Source organism: Patella vulgata, chromosome 4 (genome assembly GCF_932274485.2).
Source record: "Patella vulgata chromosome 4, xgPatVulg1.2, whole genome shotgun sequence".
In the NCBI taxonomy this organism is placed as follows: Eukaryota; Metazoa; Mollusca; class Gastropoda; family Patellidae; genus Patella; species Patella vulgata.
Window position 1 is genome coordinate 60,970,640 of NC_065882.2, and position 16,078 is coordinate 60,986,717.

General features: G+C 33.2%; 1 protein-coding gene across 2 annotated transcripts in view; it reads right to left on the bottom strand.

Moving 5' to 3' along the window:
• Nucleotides 1–16,078, bottom strand: part of LOC126817552 (protein EFR3 homolog B) — a 55,765-nt gene that overhangs the window by 13,171 nt on the left and 26,516 nt on the right. For both annotated transcript variants that reach the window (XM_050544614.2, XM_050544613.2), the window contains exons 7-13: nucleotides 5,090–5,221; nucleotides 2,880–2,958; nucleotides 2,099–2,234; nucleotides 1,481–1,609; nucleotides 1,133–1,229; nucleotides 897–948; nucleotides 493–665 (exon numbers count right to left, since the gene is read on the bottom strand). In XM_050544614.2, coding sequence (XP_050400571.1) covers nucleotides 493–665; nucleotides 897–948; nucleotides 1,133–1,229; nucleotides 1,481–1,609; nucleotides 2,099–2,234; nucleotides 2,880–2,958; nucleotides 5,090–5,221 — 798 coding nt within the window. The remainder of the gene's footprint in view (nucleotides 1–492; nucleotides 666–896; nucleotides 949–1,132; nucleotides 1,230–1,480; nucleotides 1,610–2,098; nucleotides 2,235–2,879; nucleotides 2,959–5,089; nucleotides 5,222–16,078) is intronic.

Sequence of the window (16,078 nt, forward strand, 5' to 3'; positions counted from 1 at the left end):
ATCACAAAATTAAACATACATTATGCAAGAGCTAAGTCTGCCTATTGCAGGTCTTTCTTTAGGCCTGAAATGTTTTCTAAATTTTTAATTAGACATTAATTAATTGATCCAGGCCATAATCAACTTTCGATGGCATCGAATTTCTCCGATATTAAATAGATTAGAATGGTTCAGCCATATTTTGATTTAATTTAAAATTGGAGGAGCAAGACTTAGCTTCCAACAACCAGTACAGTGGTTGAAATTATTGCACACATTTTGTCAAACCTTCAAAGGCTAATATCTTCGCTCGCAATAGAGTAATTTGAATGAAATTTTCAAATTATTAATTTTACATTATCTATTTTCGAACTATTATATCAAATGGCTATCTCTTTATCCAAATCTTACATAATGTATCTTTAATGTATTCCAAGTATAATAGGCACAAATGGCTATAATAATTTTGTAATAGCCTGCATGTATTATTGGTGAAATGGAAATAGAACTTACACAACATGTTTGAGCTTAGCTGTGTTGTTATGACGATCTATCAGTGTCTGTAGGATATTTTGAACTGTGACTCTCATTTGTGGATCATCAAGTAATGACATACGAAGTAATGGATGAAGGAATTCAGGAGGGAACGTATTAGAAAATGTCACAGTTTTATACTTTGTGGCCACCTGAAAAATACAATACATCTTTAATACTGAAATTGGAGATCAAACAAAACATGATAGACATATGGAAGTAATAATTACTAGTTCATGATAGTGGATCATACAGAAATTAGAATTAGTTCTTAAAGAGTCTACTTTATGAAATAACTAATCATTCTTATAAATAACTGAAACCATATATTATACACCATCATTAATATAGTTTATATCTATAATAGGTATTATTCTACTCACCTTCAATAATGTTTTAAGTAGATTCATCTGTAGCTGGGTATCCATAGCACCCCTGGAAACAAGATAACCCTTTTTTTTTAAATATTGAGCTCAGACTGGGAATTGGGAGCATGACTTGAAAAAGGGGAATGGGAATTGGGAATATGGCTTAAAAACATAGAAAATGTCATCAAACCCACAAGCCATAAAAAGTGGCTAATGTAACAATCAACAAAAATTAAAACAATTAGCCTTACCCTACGTCTTCATCTAAGGTAAACTGTGGAAATTTTCCCATGACAAACATCATGATCTCTATCTTCTGATAATCTGGTAAATTATTAGCAAACTGACCTAAAAATACATATAATATTCTATAATATAAATTGTATGATGTCGCTTTATAGAAAACAATGATTTTGTAAATGCCACTTTTTACAGGGATTCACAAAGTTGTTATTAAATATTTATAAAATGCCTCTTAGGCTCTTGAATAATACAGTAACCATAATTCTGAGAACCAGTAAATAATATGAAATATTAACCTGCTTGTGTGAAGAATGTTACCACAGTTTAAATACCAAATAGGAATTATTATATGTTACCTATTGTGTTAATTACTTCATCTTCAAATTCAATTTCTTTATTTCTCATTTCTGTATTTTGACTTTTATTGTCAACAGATATACGAAGATGCCGTAGCAAAATGTTAAATACTTCTAATACAGAAGTACCTGAAAAATACAATATTATCATTACTAAGATCAAAAAGCATAATTCAGAGGATCTAATTGTTGCATTAGCTTCTCTTATATTCCTTTTCACACGATTAGGTAAAACTTACATGCTAAATGTACCAATTCTATTTGTTTTAATAGATTTACAGGATAGGAGCTCAACCTATTTGATATAGTTTCTGATTGGGGATGCTCTTTATGATTAAATTTTGGTTTCTAATATCAGCTTGTTTACAAATTTGATTTCAATTCTGGCTTAGGCTGCATCAAAAAATCAGTTATGTCTCAAAACTGGCTTTATCAAAAGATGCAAAATTTTCAACAACAACAGATTGTCATCCCAACATTTAACCTCCAGCAGAATCAACAATTTCATTTTTGACTCAATCCAAAGAGATCTAGTCATCTTAACGAATATTGATTACTAAGGTATAGCAATAATAGATATTTGACACAAAACATTTGAACAAGAAACGTATATGTTACCTATTGAACCACCAGCTGAGATTAAAACTGATTGGAATAATACACCAACTATACCCCCTTTAATATTAGGGTCACTTTTAACGTGATGATCTAGATGTTCTAATAACGATGTAATCACAATATAACCATACTGAGCCTAAAATATACAAATTATATCTATATTAGTTACTTTATGTTTTATTGATTTTACTAATATCCATGTCCCATAGATTGTATCCCAAAATATGACAAGTGGTCAAGTGGTCTAAAAAGTATGCACTTTAGATCATAAGGTCTGTCATGGAGTCAAGCGACATGGTTTTGATCCGAAGCTTGTGAGTGACAAGGAATAGTCTTGCCTGCACTGTTTTCTCTAGATCCTCCTGTTTCCTCCCAATGCTAAAGAGTAAAGACCCTTATGGGCAAGCAAATTATAGCAATAAATTATAGTTCTGAAATGACCTGGTTTGTGTTGAGTGGATATTAACTCCAATCACTCTATATATCGACAATGACAAAGACAAGTAGTAGTTTTCAGATGAGTTATTGATGTTTGAAGGAATCTGGGTTTTTTTTAAATAAAACATATATCACAAAATTTCTTGAACTGTTATAGTATAAATGTAGCTACCGTATACATGTAACTATGAAATGCATTACTGATAGTCTGTTTGCACTAACTAAATTTGAATTCTGAATACTTCATGTTCCCAGCACAACACCAACTTCAGCTGCAAATCCTAATTCTAAGTAGCTCAGATGAGTGTTTTCACATACGATAAAAAAAAAGTGTTAAACAAACCTGTACAGAATACATGATGATTTTAAAACATTTTACAGCAAACTGATTTGGCACCCATAATGAATGATTATCTAAATGTCTGAAAGAGATAAAAAGAGACATTAAATATCTATTGCAGTAAGAAATGCAACATAAATGACCTTTTGACGTCACTATTTCACACAGGACAGAAGCCATACAACTTTCATAATGACAGAAACTAATATTTTGCAATCCTTTATTTGACCTGTGATGACTACCATTATTCTAGTTATTTTATGCATCTAAATCCATTAGCCATGTATATTTTTGCAATCTGTGAAAATTCTCTTTCCTATTTTACCAAATCGATATAGAACTTTTCTGAGAAATACATGTAATGACATCAGAAGGTAGTTCAATCAAATTTCTCACAACATATTACAATATATCGCAGATTATTTCATTAGTTAAAGATTGGATATTCTCAATCATTTACCATCACATGGAGATTTGTTATGTTTCATCCACATGACCTGATATAACATGGATCACAGATCATTTGCATTGATCAGTGCGTGTTGTTATGATCAAATGATCTATGGCAACTCTATATAAGATTGAGTAGCCTGGGGAAATAAGAGTGAAAATAAGTTATTGATGTCACCAATATTATAAGAAAAACAAAGCCACTAATTTAATGTTAGAATATATAAGGTGACATGTAAAAAAAATTCTTTATTCGCAGATATGTTACTACTATATCTCTTAAAAACTCAAATATAAACCCCAAAATCTTATTAATTACTGCATCAAGGGAATTAACTTTGAAAAAAGATTTTGGTTGAAACAGGAAGTGCATCATAAGCTCAATTATCATGACATAAACCTGATAAAATGTAATGAAATGAAAAGGGGTTTAATGTCCTAATGAAGAAGGAAGCAGCCTGATAAATGTTATTGACAATCATAAATTACACTGGATAATCGTAAACCGGCTGACACATATTATCAAGAATTAGCAACCATACACTTATCTTCTTGATTTTAAAGATCTTTTATTCTACATGTAGAAAGAATTTCAGGCAAATGACTGTAATTATACTCTATGGGCATCAGAGATTGAAGGAGCATCATTCACACTGGAACAAAAAAACCTGTGCTCTGGGTAATGACATATTGGCTCTGTGGCATCCCTTATTGTAAACTCTCAAACCAGATTTAAGGATACATTATGTAAGATTTAGATAAAGAGCTAATCATTCTTACTAGTATATAATAGTTCGAAAATAGATAATGTAAAATGAATAATTTGAAAATTTTATTCAAATTACTTTATTGTAAGCGAAGATATTAGCCTTTGAAGGTTTGACAAGACGTGTGCAATAATTTCAACCACCGTACTGGTTGTTCGAAGCTAAGTCTCGCTCCTCCATTTTTAAATTAAATCAAAATATGGCTTAACCATTCTAATCTATTTAATATTGGAGAAATCTAATGCCATTGTGAGTTGATTATGGCCTGGATAAATTAATTACAGTAATATCTAATTAATAATTTAGAAAACATTTCAGACCTAAAAAAAGACCCGCAATAGGAAGATTTAGCTCTTGCATAATGTATGTTTAAAACCTTGGTGCACTAGAACTAGACAATTAGTAATATTCTCAGTAATTGTCTTATAAAAATATCCTACAGAATAACATGAATTCATAATAATACAGACTGAAAACAAGACGGAATTTTGGAATATTCTTTCTATCTAGGATGAATTAAAAATTTAACAGTGTAGATTGGGTGGTTCAATTGTCGAAGGAGCAGATCATAGGTTTATCATTTAGGTGTTTTTCATCTGCCTCTTTCAGGTCCCTTTTCTGGCTTCAAATGTCATGTAAATTATTATTTAGACATTTATTAACATAACAAGCCCATAATAAACTCTCTAGAGCGTCGGATGGATGAGATATTCTGTGAATAAAACAATGTCTGCCGTATCTTCATTAAATGTTAAAATGAAAAATCAAGACTTTGTTTATCAATTTATTGTAGCAAATAATGGTACTTGTCAAAACTTCAAAAATTAATAACTTTGCCAGAATAAAGTACATTGAATGTAATTTTCAATATAAGGTTATTGATTTTTCATTTTCTACTTTTAAACTGTTACAGAGAAAACGGTAATCTCTCTATCTAAATCTTACATAATGCATCTTTAATAAACAAACAATTTGAATAATACTATTTATACTTACATAAGAACTGGTCCAACAACAGATTTAATACTACTATAAGATGCACGACAAATCAGATCACGAAACACTATCTCTGCAATATATGACGGGTGTTCTTCATCTCGTGGACTTTCAGCATCCGTTGCTAGAAAACTAAAAGAAATCAAAAATTAAATTTGTCACAATGGCAATCACTAACATTCTAAATCATGGTGTCATGCAGTTCTAAACACAAAATATCCTTTGTCACAATTGATACATGTAATAATTAGTCAAGTCAGGGATTCCTTACAAATAGTCAATGGAACATCATTACTTTCACAGTACATCAGAAAAAAACTCTTACATGTTTGGTTGAAAATTTAGCTTAAAAAAAAATTCAAAGTAATGCATTTCCCCAGTTTTCATCGCAATCTTAATCAAATTTATTATTATTAATATCATGAGAATAACAATCATAAGAGCCCCTCGTAAGATGTGAGTATCTGCTGTTTTATTTTATGAAACATTACTCAGCTAAGTTCAAACACACATTAATCTTCCTTACTTTAGTCTAAGGTGGCTGTGTGAAAACTGCACTAATACTTTATAGCACGTAACTAAGTAATTCTTCTTACGATAATTACTAACTTAACTATATACACAGACATATTAAAAGTTAACCAGTAATAAATCTTAACACGACCAACATCTACTTTAATCTACTAACCCCATATTAAAGAGGAAAACGGTCAATAAAAAATAAATCATTTTCTAGTGAAGTGAAATGCTGCCAAATACATGTATACCATTAGACAGTTATGGTCTTATTTTCTTCTGTCAGTATCATACAGGTATCTAGATTCATTTCTCAATAGGGAGAGAGAGAGAGAAATGTAGTTTAACATCCACTCGACAAAAACTAGGTCATTTCAGGAATAACATATGGTTCAATTTTATTTTAATAATTCGCTTGCACATTGGGGTCTTTAGCAATGGGAGGAAACTGGAGGACCCAGACAAAACCCACGAGGTTGGACAGGTGTTCCTGTAGCACAATCCCTATAATTACCTAAACCATTCTTGGGAAAAAATACCTTGACATGATGAACAGGGTGATTTTAGCTTAATTTTTGGAATATGTGGAACACAAAATCAGTTTATATACCCATCAAAAAAAGAAATGCACAGCCCATTTTTCATCATTTTTTTTATTTGAATGGAATCAATGTTTCCATAAATCTTACTTGTTTTTAATGTCATTATGTAAGGATAAAAAAAATTCATTATTGGTTTTAAATGTAGGGTCACTAATTGTGACTGGTCATACTTTTTATCGAAATTTGTTTTCGCTTGATTGCACCAAGACACATGAAACCCTAATCTAAGGCTTTTAAAATCCTGGGGTTCTCGGTTTCAAAATCAGTTACACATGTAAACACTCAACGACCCAAGTGATGCCACATCTGAACGAAGAGCAACACAACTACACTATCGGTCGGTTACAAGCAGGTGAATACCAGACAAATGTAACTAGACTGCTGAATGTTTCCCATAGTACCATTGAACAGCAAAGTTCAACACGTGACCGCCCAAGCTCAGGCCAAACAAGAGTGACCCCATCTGCCCTGGATCGTCACATCTGGTTACGTTATTTGCGGAAACGGTTCACAACAACTACCTCTTCTGCAGAAGCCATTCCTGGACGGCGTAGGATCTCAGACCAGACAGTCCATAGACATTTACGTGAAACCACATTATGAGCCAGACGTCCCATTAGTGCTGTTGTTATGAAATACGCTGACACCGTCAAGTCCGACTTCAATGGGTCCAGACACACGGGGTATGGCCACAGCAATGCTGGAGAACAGTTTGGTTCAGCAATGAGTCGCGGTTCCTGTTGCAACGAGACGATGGTAGGGCGAGGGTATAACGACGAAATGAAGAGTATATATATATGGCTCTGTATGTTGGTAGATGATTTTAATTGATCTGAAGATTAACAGTATGCAGATTTGGCTTAATTTCTAACAGCCTTATTCCTAGAAGATTGATAAGTTTTATTATCGGGCTAATTTAAGACACATAATCCCATATATTGTAGTTTAATTGAAGTGAGTGTATTAAAACCACTTTTACTCCTGTCTAGTATGACAGTAATAAGTGTATGGATCAATAATTAAGGTTTTTTTTGGCTGGCCTTAAGTTGAAGTCAAAGTGATTGTAGTAAGGCAACTGGCTGTCAGTTTACACTAACCAGATTCTCCTTGCTCTGAACTTTCTGTTCAATAGGCAGAAACTTGGTTGTCAGAACAAACCTCTTTCTCTATGGAAATTATATTTTGATATGACTAGAACTCCTTTATTTGGTTATAAAACTACTGATTTAATTTCAATTAATTATGTTTAATTTGTTGATTTGAGGGTGTCTGTATATGTAGAGTTTTAGGATGTAGGACGTTTCGGCCAGTGGGCATTTCATACCAGGACATTTCGGCCTATGACTTTTCGGCCTATGACTTTTCAGCCAACTTTTTCTTTGCTGTGTATTTTGTTGTGTTTTTTTGTTTCATTTTTACTGCGACAAATACATTTAAATAAGTCTGAACTTGTTGTCATCTTTGTACATGTTTGAAAGTCCTACTGACTGGATGTGTCTCCAAGCCAAAAGATATGTATATGTATCAGATACTTAGTTTGATTGGTCAAATCCAGATCTATAGACCAACTAAAACCATTAATACAGAAAATATCTTAAAACATTTGGAATGATTTGATTATCCAGACATTACACCGAATGTCTATAAAACCAAGGTTATTTTGCGACTTATACTTTATATGTGCATTACTGTGGGAATTTTTTTGATGTCTGGTGTTACCTTTATTGTTTGTGGATTTTAATGGTACTGTCGCTTTTATTTTTCATCTAAATATATAATGTTGGTTTTGTACATTGTACTAACAGTATTTGTGACAAAAGTGTCTCATCAGGGTGAAAAATAAAAGGCCTTGCAATTCTATCACAAATAGTCAAGACTGGACCACTCGAATAGTTACCGAACAGTTTTTCGTTGTGGTAATGTGTTCTACATGTACATTGTCAAAACGATATTTTTTATAATGTACAAGCTGCCATGACACCCAGGAGAAATCTCGCCAAATATTGCACGTCTTAACCCCGCCCAGTGCTTCCCTTATAAGGCAGTGTTACTACACTCTTTTTTACTATGAATGCCATATATGGAAAGTGACATATGATCACATGAGACGGAGTGCGCATGCTATTTCTGGCTGGATGGATATTTTAAGTTGGATAGGAGAGAAATTTTGTGTAGCAGTTGGGTTTCATCAAATCATATAATTATGTGGTAAGGCTTCAACTTTAATTCAATGGGAATTGTTTATTATATGTTAAGCTATATGTGCTGTACAGTTTGGGATCAGTTTATGTGAAAATTAAAGGAGCTATAGGCCAGTAACATTTTTGTAGTCAGCTGACTAAAAAACTTGCTCAAAGGAACTGCTTAGAACGACCCATTACTGTGCCTGGAGTAAGACGGAAGATATCAGTAAGGGAAGCATTTCTAATTGGAGATTTGAGTCAAAGAATTTTCAACATCCAAAATTGTTTCTTGAAATCAGCACTAACAAACACTAGGATTTTTTTTTTAAAGAGGTCACCCCAGTTAAGTCATGAAAATTCCCTATATTTTACTCCGGAGAGATTTGATTGGACGATGAGAATGGAACGCTCCGTCAAAAACTCAAGTTTTCAATCTCAATACAGCAATGGCTAGAGAGTGATTTCTCGGCCCATTGCTTCAGGAATATGTCCAAAAAGTAGTTCCTTTTTAATTGACCAATCTCAAGATTATGATATCTGCTGTAGAATGTGTTATTGGGTGATAAATCATTTTAGTCTATGCTATAGGAATCACTTGCAAACTACAATGTTGTGAAAGACAAATCTCAAATAGGAATTAATATCGCTTAAAGTAGCTAAGTCTCTAACTCAATATCATCCAAAATCTTTAACATTGAAAACACGATTTATTTGTCAAATTAAATCAACATTTATGTTGTGATCTTACCGGAAAAAGATGGGCTTTTGATGTCCAATAATTAAGACAAAATAAACATTTTACCATTGGTACACGAATCGTGTACCATAATGCGCTTCAGCCCCAGTTGTATCAAGAGACTCGAGGGACGAGGCTAGACACATTGCACCAAATCAAACGGCCTATGTAGACTGGAATAACCAGACGCTAAAAATTTGCAATCGCTTGAGACTGCTGGCTTATTTTGCCGAACATAACTGATTTGAAATTGGAGTAAAAACGGAAACCATTGAATGTAAATCAGTTTATATACATTCATATTACAGTATTATATGCGTTGCGACTCACTTTTGTCAATTTCTAGGTCCCAAATGTTAGCGATTTAGCTCTTTTAATTACATTCAGTATTTACAGATATATGTTCATTTGAAATTTCGCTATGTAATAAGCCCACCGCCATTTTGATGTCCATGAACATTTATTGATTGTTCTATTTTAAATCTGATTGAATCCAAGCCATGACATCATCTGGCATTGGTATTTTGATTGCATAAATAAATGATAAATATTAAAAAATCAATCTGAGTACATATCAGCTTGGATTAAGCCGTGAGAAAATTGATATTTTAGAGAAAAATGGAAATGATGCATTGTTACTTTAAAGTTTCTGCCATAGCAACTAACTGGGTCAATAAGAATTTCTAGTTACACATTTCGGGTCCTTTCTATGTGCTTGACCTTTGTATGTCAGAAATGTAAGGTAAATCCCACCGGGAATTATTGAATTATAAATTGTCACTGTTAATGAGATAAGAGTAATCTCCCTTAGGGCGGTAGAGATCAACATGGGTGATTAAGTGTGTTTCTAGTAAAGGTTGATAATTAGTCAAACCAGAATAGTAATCAGTGTGTATAACCTATTAACCTTCCAGACATCAACGATGGATAGTCATTTGATGTCTCAACCCATCAGGGTTCAAGAGTCTTCAAAAGAAACATTATCTCCTTTTCAAAAGTCGCAGACATAGATGGGAGATACAGCAATTATTTAATATTGTGTCTAAGTAGTACATGTAGGTAAGACAACAGTTATAGACTACTTCACTTGTGTACAAAGATTGGTTATATTATGCATTAGGCTGGTTGGTGCAGAAAAGTAGGACGTTGAACCCTGATTTCATTTCATTCCTCACAGACACAGTCACATTTCTTATTTTCACTAAATCTGGTTGTTCTCCCATCTTCGGAACTCATTTCTAAATTTTAAAATGTAGTCTTCATGGCCGGGCTGATGTATTCAGCTAAAAAATATTTGATTTGAAAGAGGATAACTTACAACAGAATGTCCAATATAATCAAAATTACATTTTACAGTCTACAAACATTTACCATGTTATTACATGAAACCGACATAAAAAAAAAACCTCTTCAAAAATACCACCCCAAGATAAGTTTAACATATTAATAATCTTGTATGTCAAAGCTTCGATGTACTATAAGTAACATGTAATTACCAATATGTAGGCTCCTTACATTTTAAATTAACTCCTGACTGCTTACACCACTGTAATAAACTGAGGCTCACACCATAAGAAATATAAGAAAAATCAATTAACACTTCAGGGACTTGTTGGGAATAAATTGCATTTTACATAAACCAGACCGTTTAAAAAGGTTTTAAAAAACATTTTAAACCGTATTTCTTCTAGACGATCTACAGGGTACTGCATATCTTCAGCTTAATGATTTAGCAACTTTATGACAATTTCATGATGGCATTCTGTTAAAATTCTATTATAATATAAACACACATGAATAATTTTTCTCCTGAGACATAACACCAGTTTTGTGCCAAGAACTGTGAATGAGTCTTTCATATCAAACCTGGTTTAACATAAACATTCTGGGTTTCAAAGACAAAATATATGCATACACTTGATAAATGTCAGCTAGAATTAAAATCAGTCTGGTGATTGTCTTATTCTGTCTGATGTATAAAAAGTAAAAAATACAGTAGCATTTCCGTGCTTCAATTTCTAACTTTATACTGTAATCATAATCAAATTGAACCTAACTTGGTATTGAAATTAATGCGACCGGTCATGTTTCTCCTTTCAATAATGATGGTGGCATCTTTTAGGTTGAAAAAACAAGTAAGACATCAGCTATCATATAATTAAACCTAACTTGGAATTGAAATTAATGCGACCGGTCACGTTTCTCCTTTCAATAATGATGGTGGCGTCTTTTAGGTTCAACAAACAAGTAAGACACCAGCTATCATATAATTACATCAGGGTTACCACATATCATCAACAACATTGATTAGCCTAATTAATCACAGCTGATTGTTATTCTATTGGTTTGAGTTGTGCCAGTTTTTATGTTACCACAGATTTCTATTCAGTAGTTCATTCTGTTACATTACAAAACAGAATATATATATTCAAAAACACCATGTTGGTTTCAAATCTGTATACCTCTCTATATTATATAAATTTAAACATACATTATGCTAGAGCTAAATCTGCCTATTGCAAGTCTTTATTTAGGCATTATTCAGATGTTATAGAAATTATTAATTAGATCTTTATTTAAAAGGCATGCTCAAAATCAACTCTGTAGAACCTCGGATGGTTTGGATACAGCTTAGATTTAAACAGTCATCCATTTAAAATTAAATCAAGAAATGGATGACCGAGCTAACGTTTACTATTAGTCAATGACATCAATACCGGAAACTGGTGATGAAAGGCCTACCAAGCTAGGGTACCAGAAATACACGTACATGTATATCATTGCCGTAGTTGTTTATACAATAAAGTTCGGTATTATTACTAAATTATCCGCTGAACTTGTCACATTGAAGATATTTTCTCCAGACTGGTCAGTTGACAAGCTGTCATATTATGAATTCAAGGTAAAATTTCCAATACGATAAAATTCCAGCTAAAGTTGTATGATGGTTTAAAGAAGAGAAATTTATTCAGATTTCTGTTAATAAGTTGACAGGCACTACTTTAGCCCTTGTCCTGCCTGACCTTCTTTACATTGAATGGCTAACAATCTAATGCATATAAAGGCTGACATTTTAATAAGGCTTCTTAATAATACTGCTGTTTACAAGTAGACTTCACCCACATATTAGTATTGGAATCATCATACATGTACCTTCAAGTTCCAAGTTAGTATAAGTATTTGGTAGTATTGGGTTATTATTTGCTTGTTTTGGGTGATATAAGGGGTCAAATGCATGGAACAGCCAGACATCGGTAATCCCATATGAAGTACATTTCCCACAATTTAACTCGCTATTTTTGAAAAATTCAAGTAATATGCCCATATTGTATCATTATGTTGTAGTATTGGGCAGTATGTGATGATAGTGGGGTAGTTACCATCCTGGCCTTGGCCGATCTCAATAGACTCTGTATATTGGAGACGATCTTTCAGTCTCGGGGTAATAGTGTGATGGCATCAGTGTTCGACACAAATGTCGGTCCGTAGGCCCGAGGCCGACTGATTTATCGGAGGACTCCTGCTTGGCTATTTCACTCGGGTCTGCCGGGCCTTCGTCTTCTTTCTTATCTCGCATAGTTAGTGTTCACATACGACAATTTGGGAAATGCTAGAACTGTCATAGGAACGCAACCTCCGAGTCTCCGATAGTTGACGGTTATTGTTTACTTGTCATCGACATGACGGAAGCTGCCGTTTTTCCAAACATTGACTCGCGTAACCAGCCTTTGATTTGTAACTGTTTTTTTGTCGGCTTTAGCCGCTTGAACTTTAAACAAGCCCATTGGTAAAAACCATGAATCGGCCACTATGGTATCAGAAATCAATCTACTTTCGGCTAAAATTTAACGGGTTAATTATTACTTTTTGATTAAGTAGTCAATCAACTTGCTTGTTGGCTACAATAACAGTCATACCTCTCGGTATGGATTGCAAATCTCGCTCGGGAATTGCGTTTCTTCGACGCTCCGTGTAGATTCCAGGTACCGGTAGATAATAAAATAATAATTGGATCATGCATTTAATGGTTTCGCTGACCAGTTGTTACAGAAATTTAAATCTTAGTTGAATATAATCCTCAGATAGAACACCGAATACACCGAGAAACAGTCATTAATAATATATATTTTTCCGACAAAATCTTCAATACCAAATCCGCCGATGACACGTGACATCACTGTCATCAGTTGGAATTTCTAGGTCAATAAGCCAGCGATGCTAGGTTTAGTTTTAAGCAGCGTTTACCGTTATGATTTTTTATTTGATACACATGCTGGCAGAGGCTAAATTTTAAACATATTGTCGTTATTAATATTGAAAACTATATGGCATAGTCATACAGAATTTTATTTTAAAGCAATTTCAATTATGGTTGTCACGTGATCACTGTGCCGTGTGTCTCTCATGGACGAATGAATAAAAACATATTTGCAAGTTACGTGATAGACAAAAACTACAAATTGTGTTATGAAAAATACCACGGTGCTGTATCATTTTATATCCATCCAAAAAATGAAGACAGTAATTTATTCAGGAATATTACTGACACGAATTTCAAGCCGAACGTGAATATGGAAAATTTTCCGAACGGTGTAGCTGTAGGCCTACCTATTATTAAAGGTAATGGAAGCTTATAATTTTAAAACCATTTCCTACGGGACCTCATTTGGCTCAATTCTGGGCTATTGTGCTAACAATCTAGGGCTGGATAAGCTAGTTTATGCCAACGCTATTCCTCAACGTTATCGCCAGGCGTCAAGTTTTTTTGTGTAACTGTTTGAAGTTGACCTAGTTTAATGAGAAAAAACCGTAAATTATGTAGCCATGAATAGATTTGTTTCCATTAAATTGAAATGGAAGTTACTCCTTAGTCCTTCTGTGGTGTACTGGCTTTATATGTACTTCCTTTACTCTGATCGTTCTGCGCTTCGCTTGGAAACTATAAATATTATTATTATTGGTTGGGCCTGCGTGTCACCTGAAGGACCAACATGATCACGTGTAACACAGGTCCTGCGGGCCTGAGCTTGGAAAATGTTTGTTTCGGACACTGGATGGCATCCAAACATTCTGGTTCATTTACCAATGCCCTCCTGAATTAGGGTATGGCACATGCTCTATGTTTAAGTGTAAACCTGGGCATGATGTGCATCTGTAACAGAATTGTAGGAGTGTACTAACCCCAGTTATTTAAAAGCCACAACACATAAGATTGTGTCTTTCAATTTTCCATCCTGACATTTTTGAGAGAATTGATCTGTGGTGTTTTTACATGATCTTGAAACATTACTCTCAGGTATCAACAGACTAGATAATCTCCCGTTCTGGATTCATTCAGATTAAACAGAGATCTAGTGGATGCAGAATGTTGACAAATTCTGAATTAATCATATCAATGTAAATATTGAACAGAATTTAATCATATTCCCTTTAGCGATTCAACTTTAATACTGTCCTATAGTATGCAAGGAATTCAAAAACCCTAAATTATAGTATATAATATAACTGACTGATATGACTAAAACTAAAGAATTTCTGTATAAAACTGGTATTTGACACATGTACATGTATGTCTTAAATTGTTTTCCAGTCTCTCAACTAGGGCCTGGACATGACTGCTTTTTAATATCTGAACACTAACATGTATTTGTATCTAATTTTAACAGTTTTCATTTATCTAAATCCTCAAAAAAAAGAAGCCCATTCCCACAATTCATATTTTATGACCCATTATATCAGATCAGGTCAACATGTCAAGTCAGCTGCTTACAAATCGCTTATTTGCAAACTGTATTTACTGAAGAAAAAGTCGAAAAATCGCTAAGATACAAGAAAATTTGTTTTATGTGGAAATATTTCTCTCTGTTTCCAGCATTACGACAGATGATTATAGAGCAAATTGAATTTCTGTAACCATTTTTTCCAATGTAAATTGCAAATCTGATGTATTCCATTGTGTGAATGTTGCCTGTGGGATTTAAGACAGAAATCTGTTGTTAATCTTGTAACTCAAGGTTGCACACATTTAAACCATAACATGACTCCAGTAACCCTTTATCTCTTCATATATTCAATTTACCACCCAGATCTCTAAACCTGTTTTTTTTTTAGATTACATTTTATAATCTACAGGAGGAATCACCTAGTGGTTTGATTCCAATGTAGAAAATTTGTCTTTTGTAATATAATAATAAATGCATGAAATCTAAAACCTTTGTTCTTTTCAGTGGTGATATAATATTAAAAACAAACCAATGACATTCAAAACCAACACTAACCATCAGATAAAAAAAAATGTATGATAAAAATTAATTAAAAAGGATCTTTAAAAATCTAACATAAGCATGTTTATTCCTAAATACATGTACCTTAATCTTTACAGTTGCAGTAGGTTGCCAAAACATATGAATATGTACATCTTTCAGTAGCCTTGTTACTGAAGCGAAATTTTTGAGAAAAGTAGGCCTATGTAAAATATAATGTATTGGTTATGATGGTGTTTTTATAAGAAAGCACACATTTTGCACAATGTACAAATAAACCTAACATTTGTAAGTTGTCTTACAAGTTTGTTTTTCCAATAATCAAGACAATCGAAACTTAAAAAGATAAGGGACTTTATTCAATTGGAGTCGCGTAAAATCGATTCTACGTTAAAATCCTGGTTTAGAAGAATGACCGTTCACTGTGGTAACCATGGTACAGAGATTTAAAGTCCATATCAATTTTAAGAGATTTAAGTTTTCCTTAAAAAACGGTGCTGGTGATTATTTTGACAATAGGTGCTAGAAACAAGATTTCACAAAAAAGGTTCTTTGATTAACAATAGTTTTCAAATAGATAGAGGTCTGAAATTTGGTTACTTCTATCTCAAAGTAATTGAATAAGAGATATCTCTCAATTCCATGAATTCTTTTATTCTTTACTATGCAAGGCAGTTTCCAATGAAAGG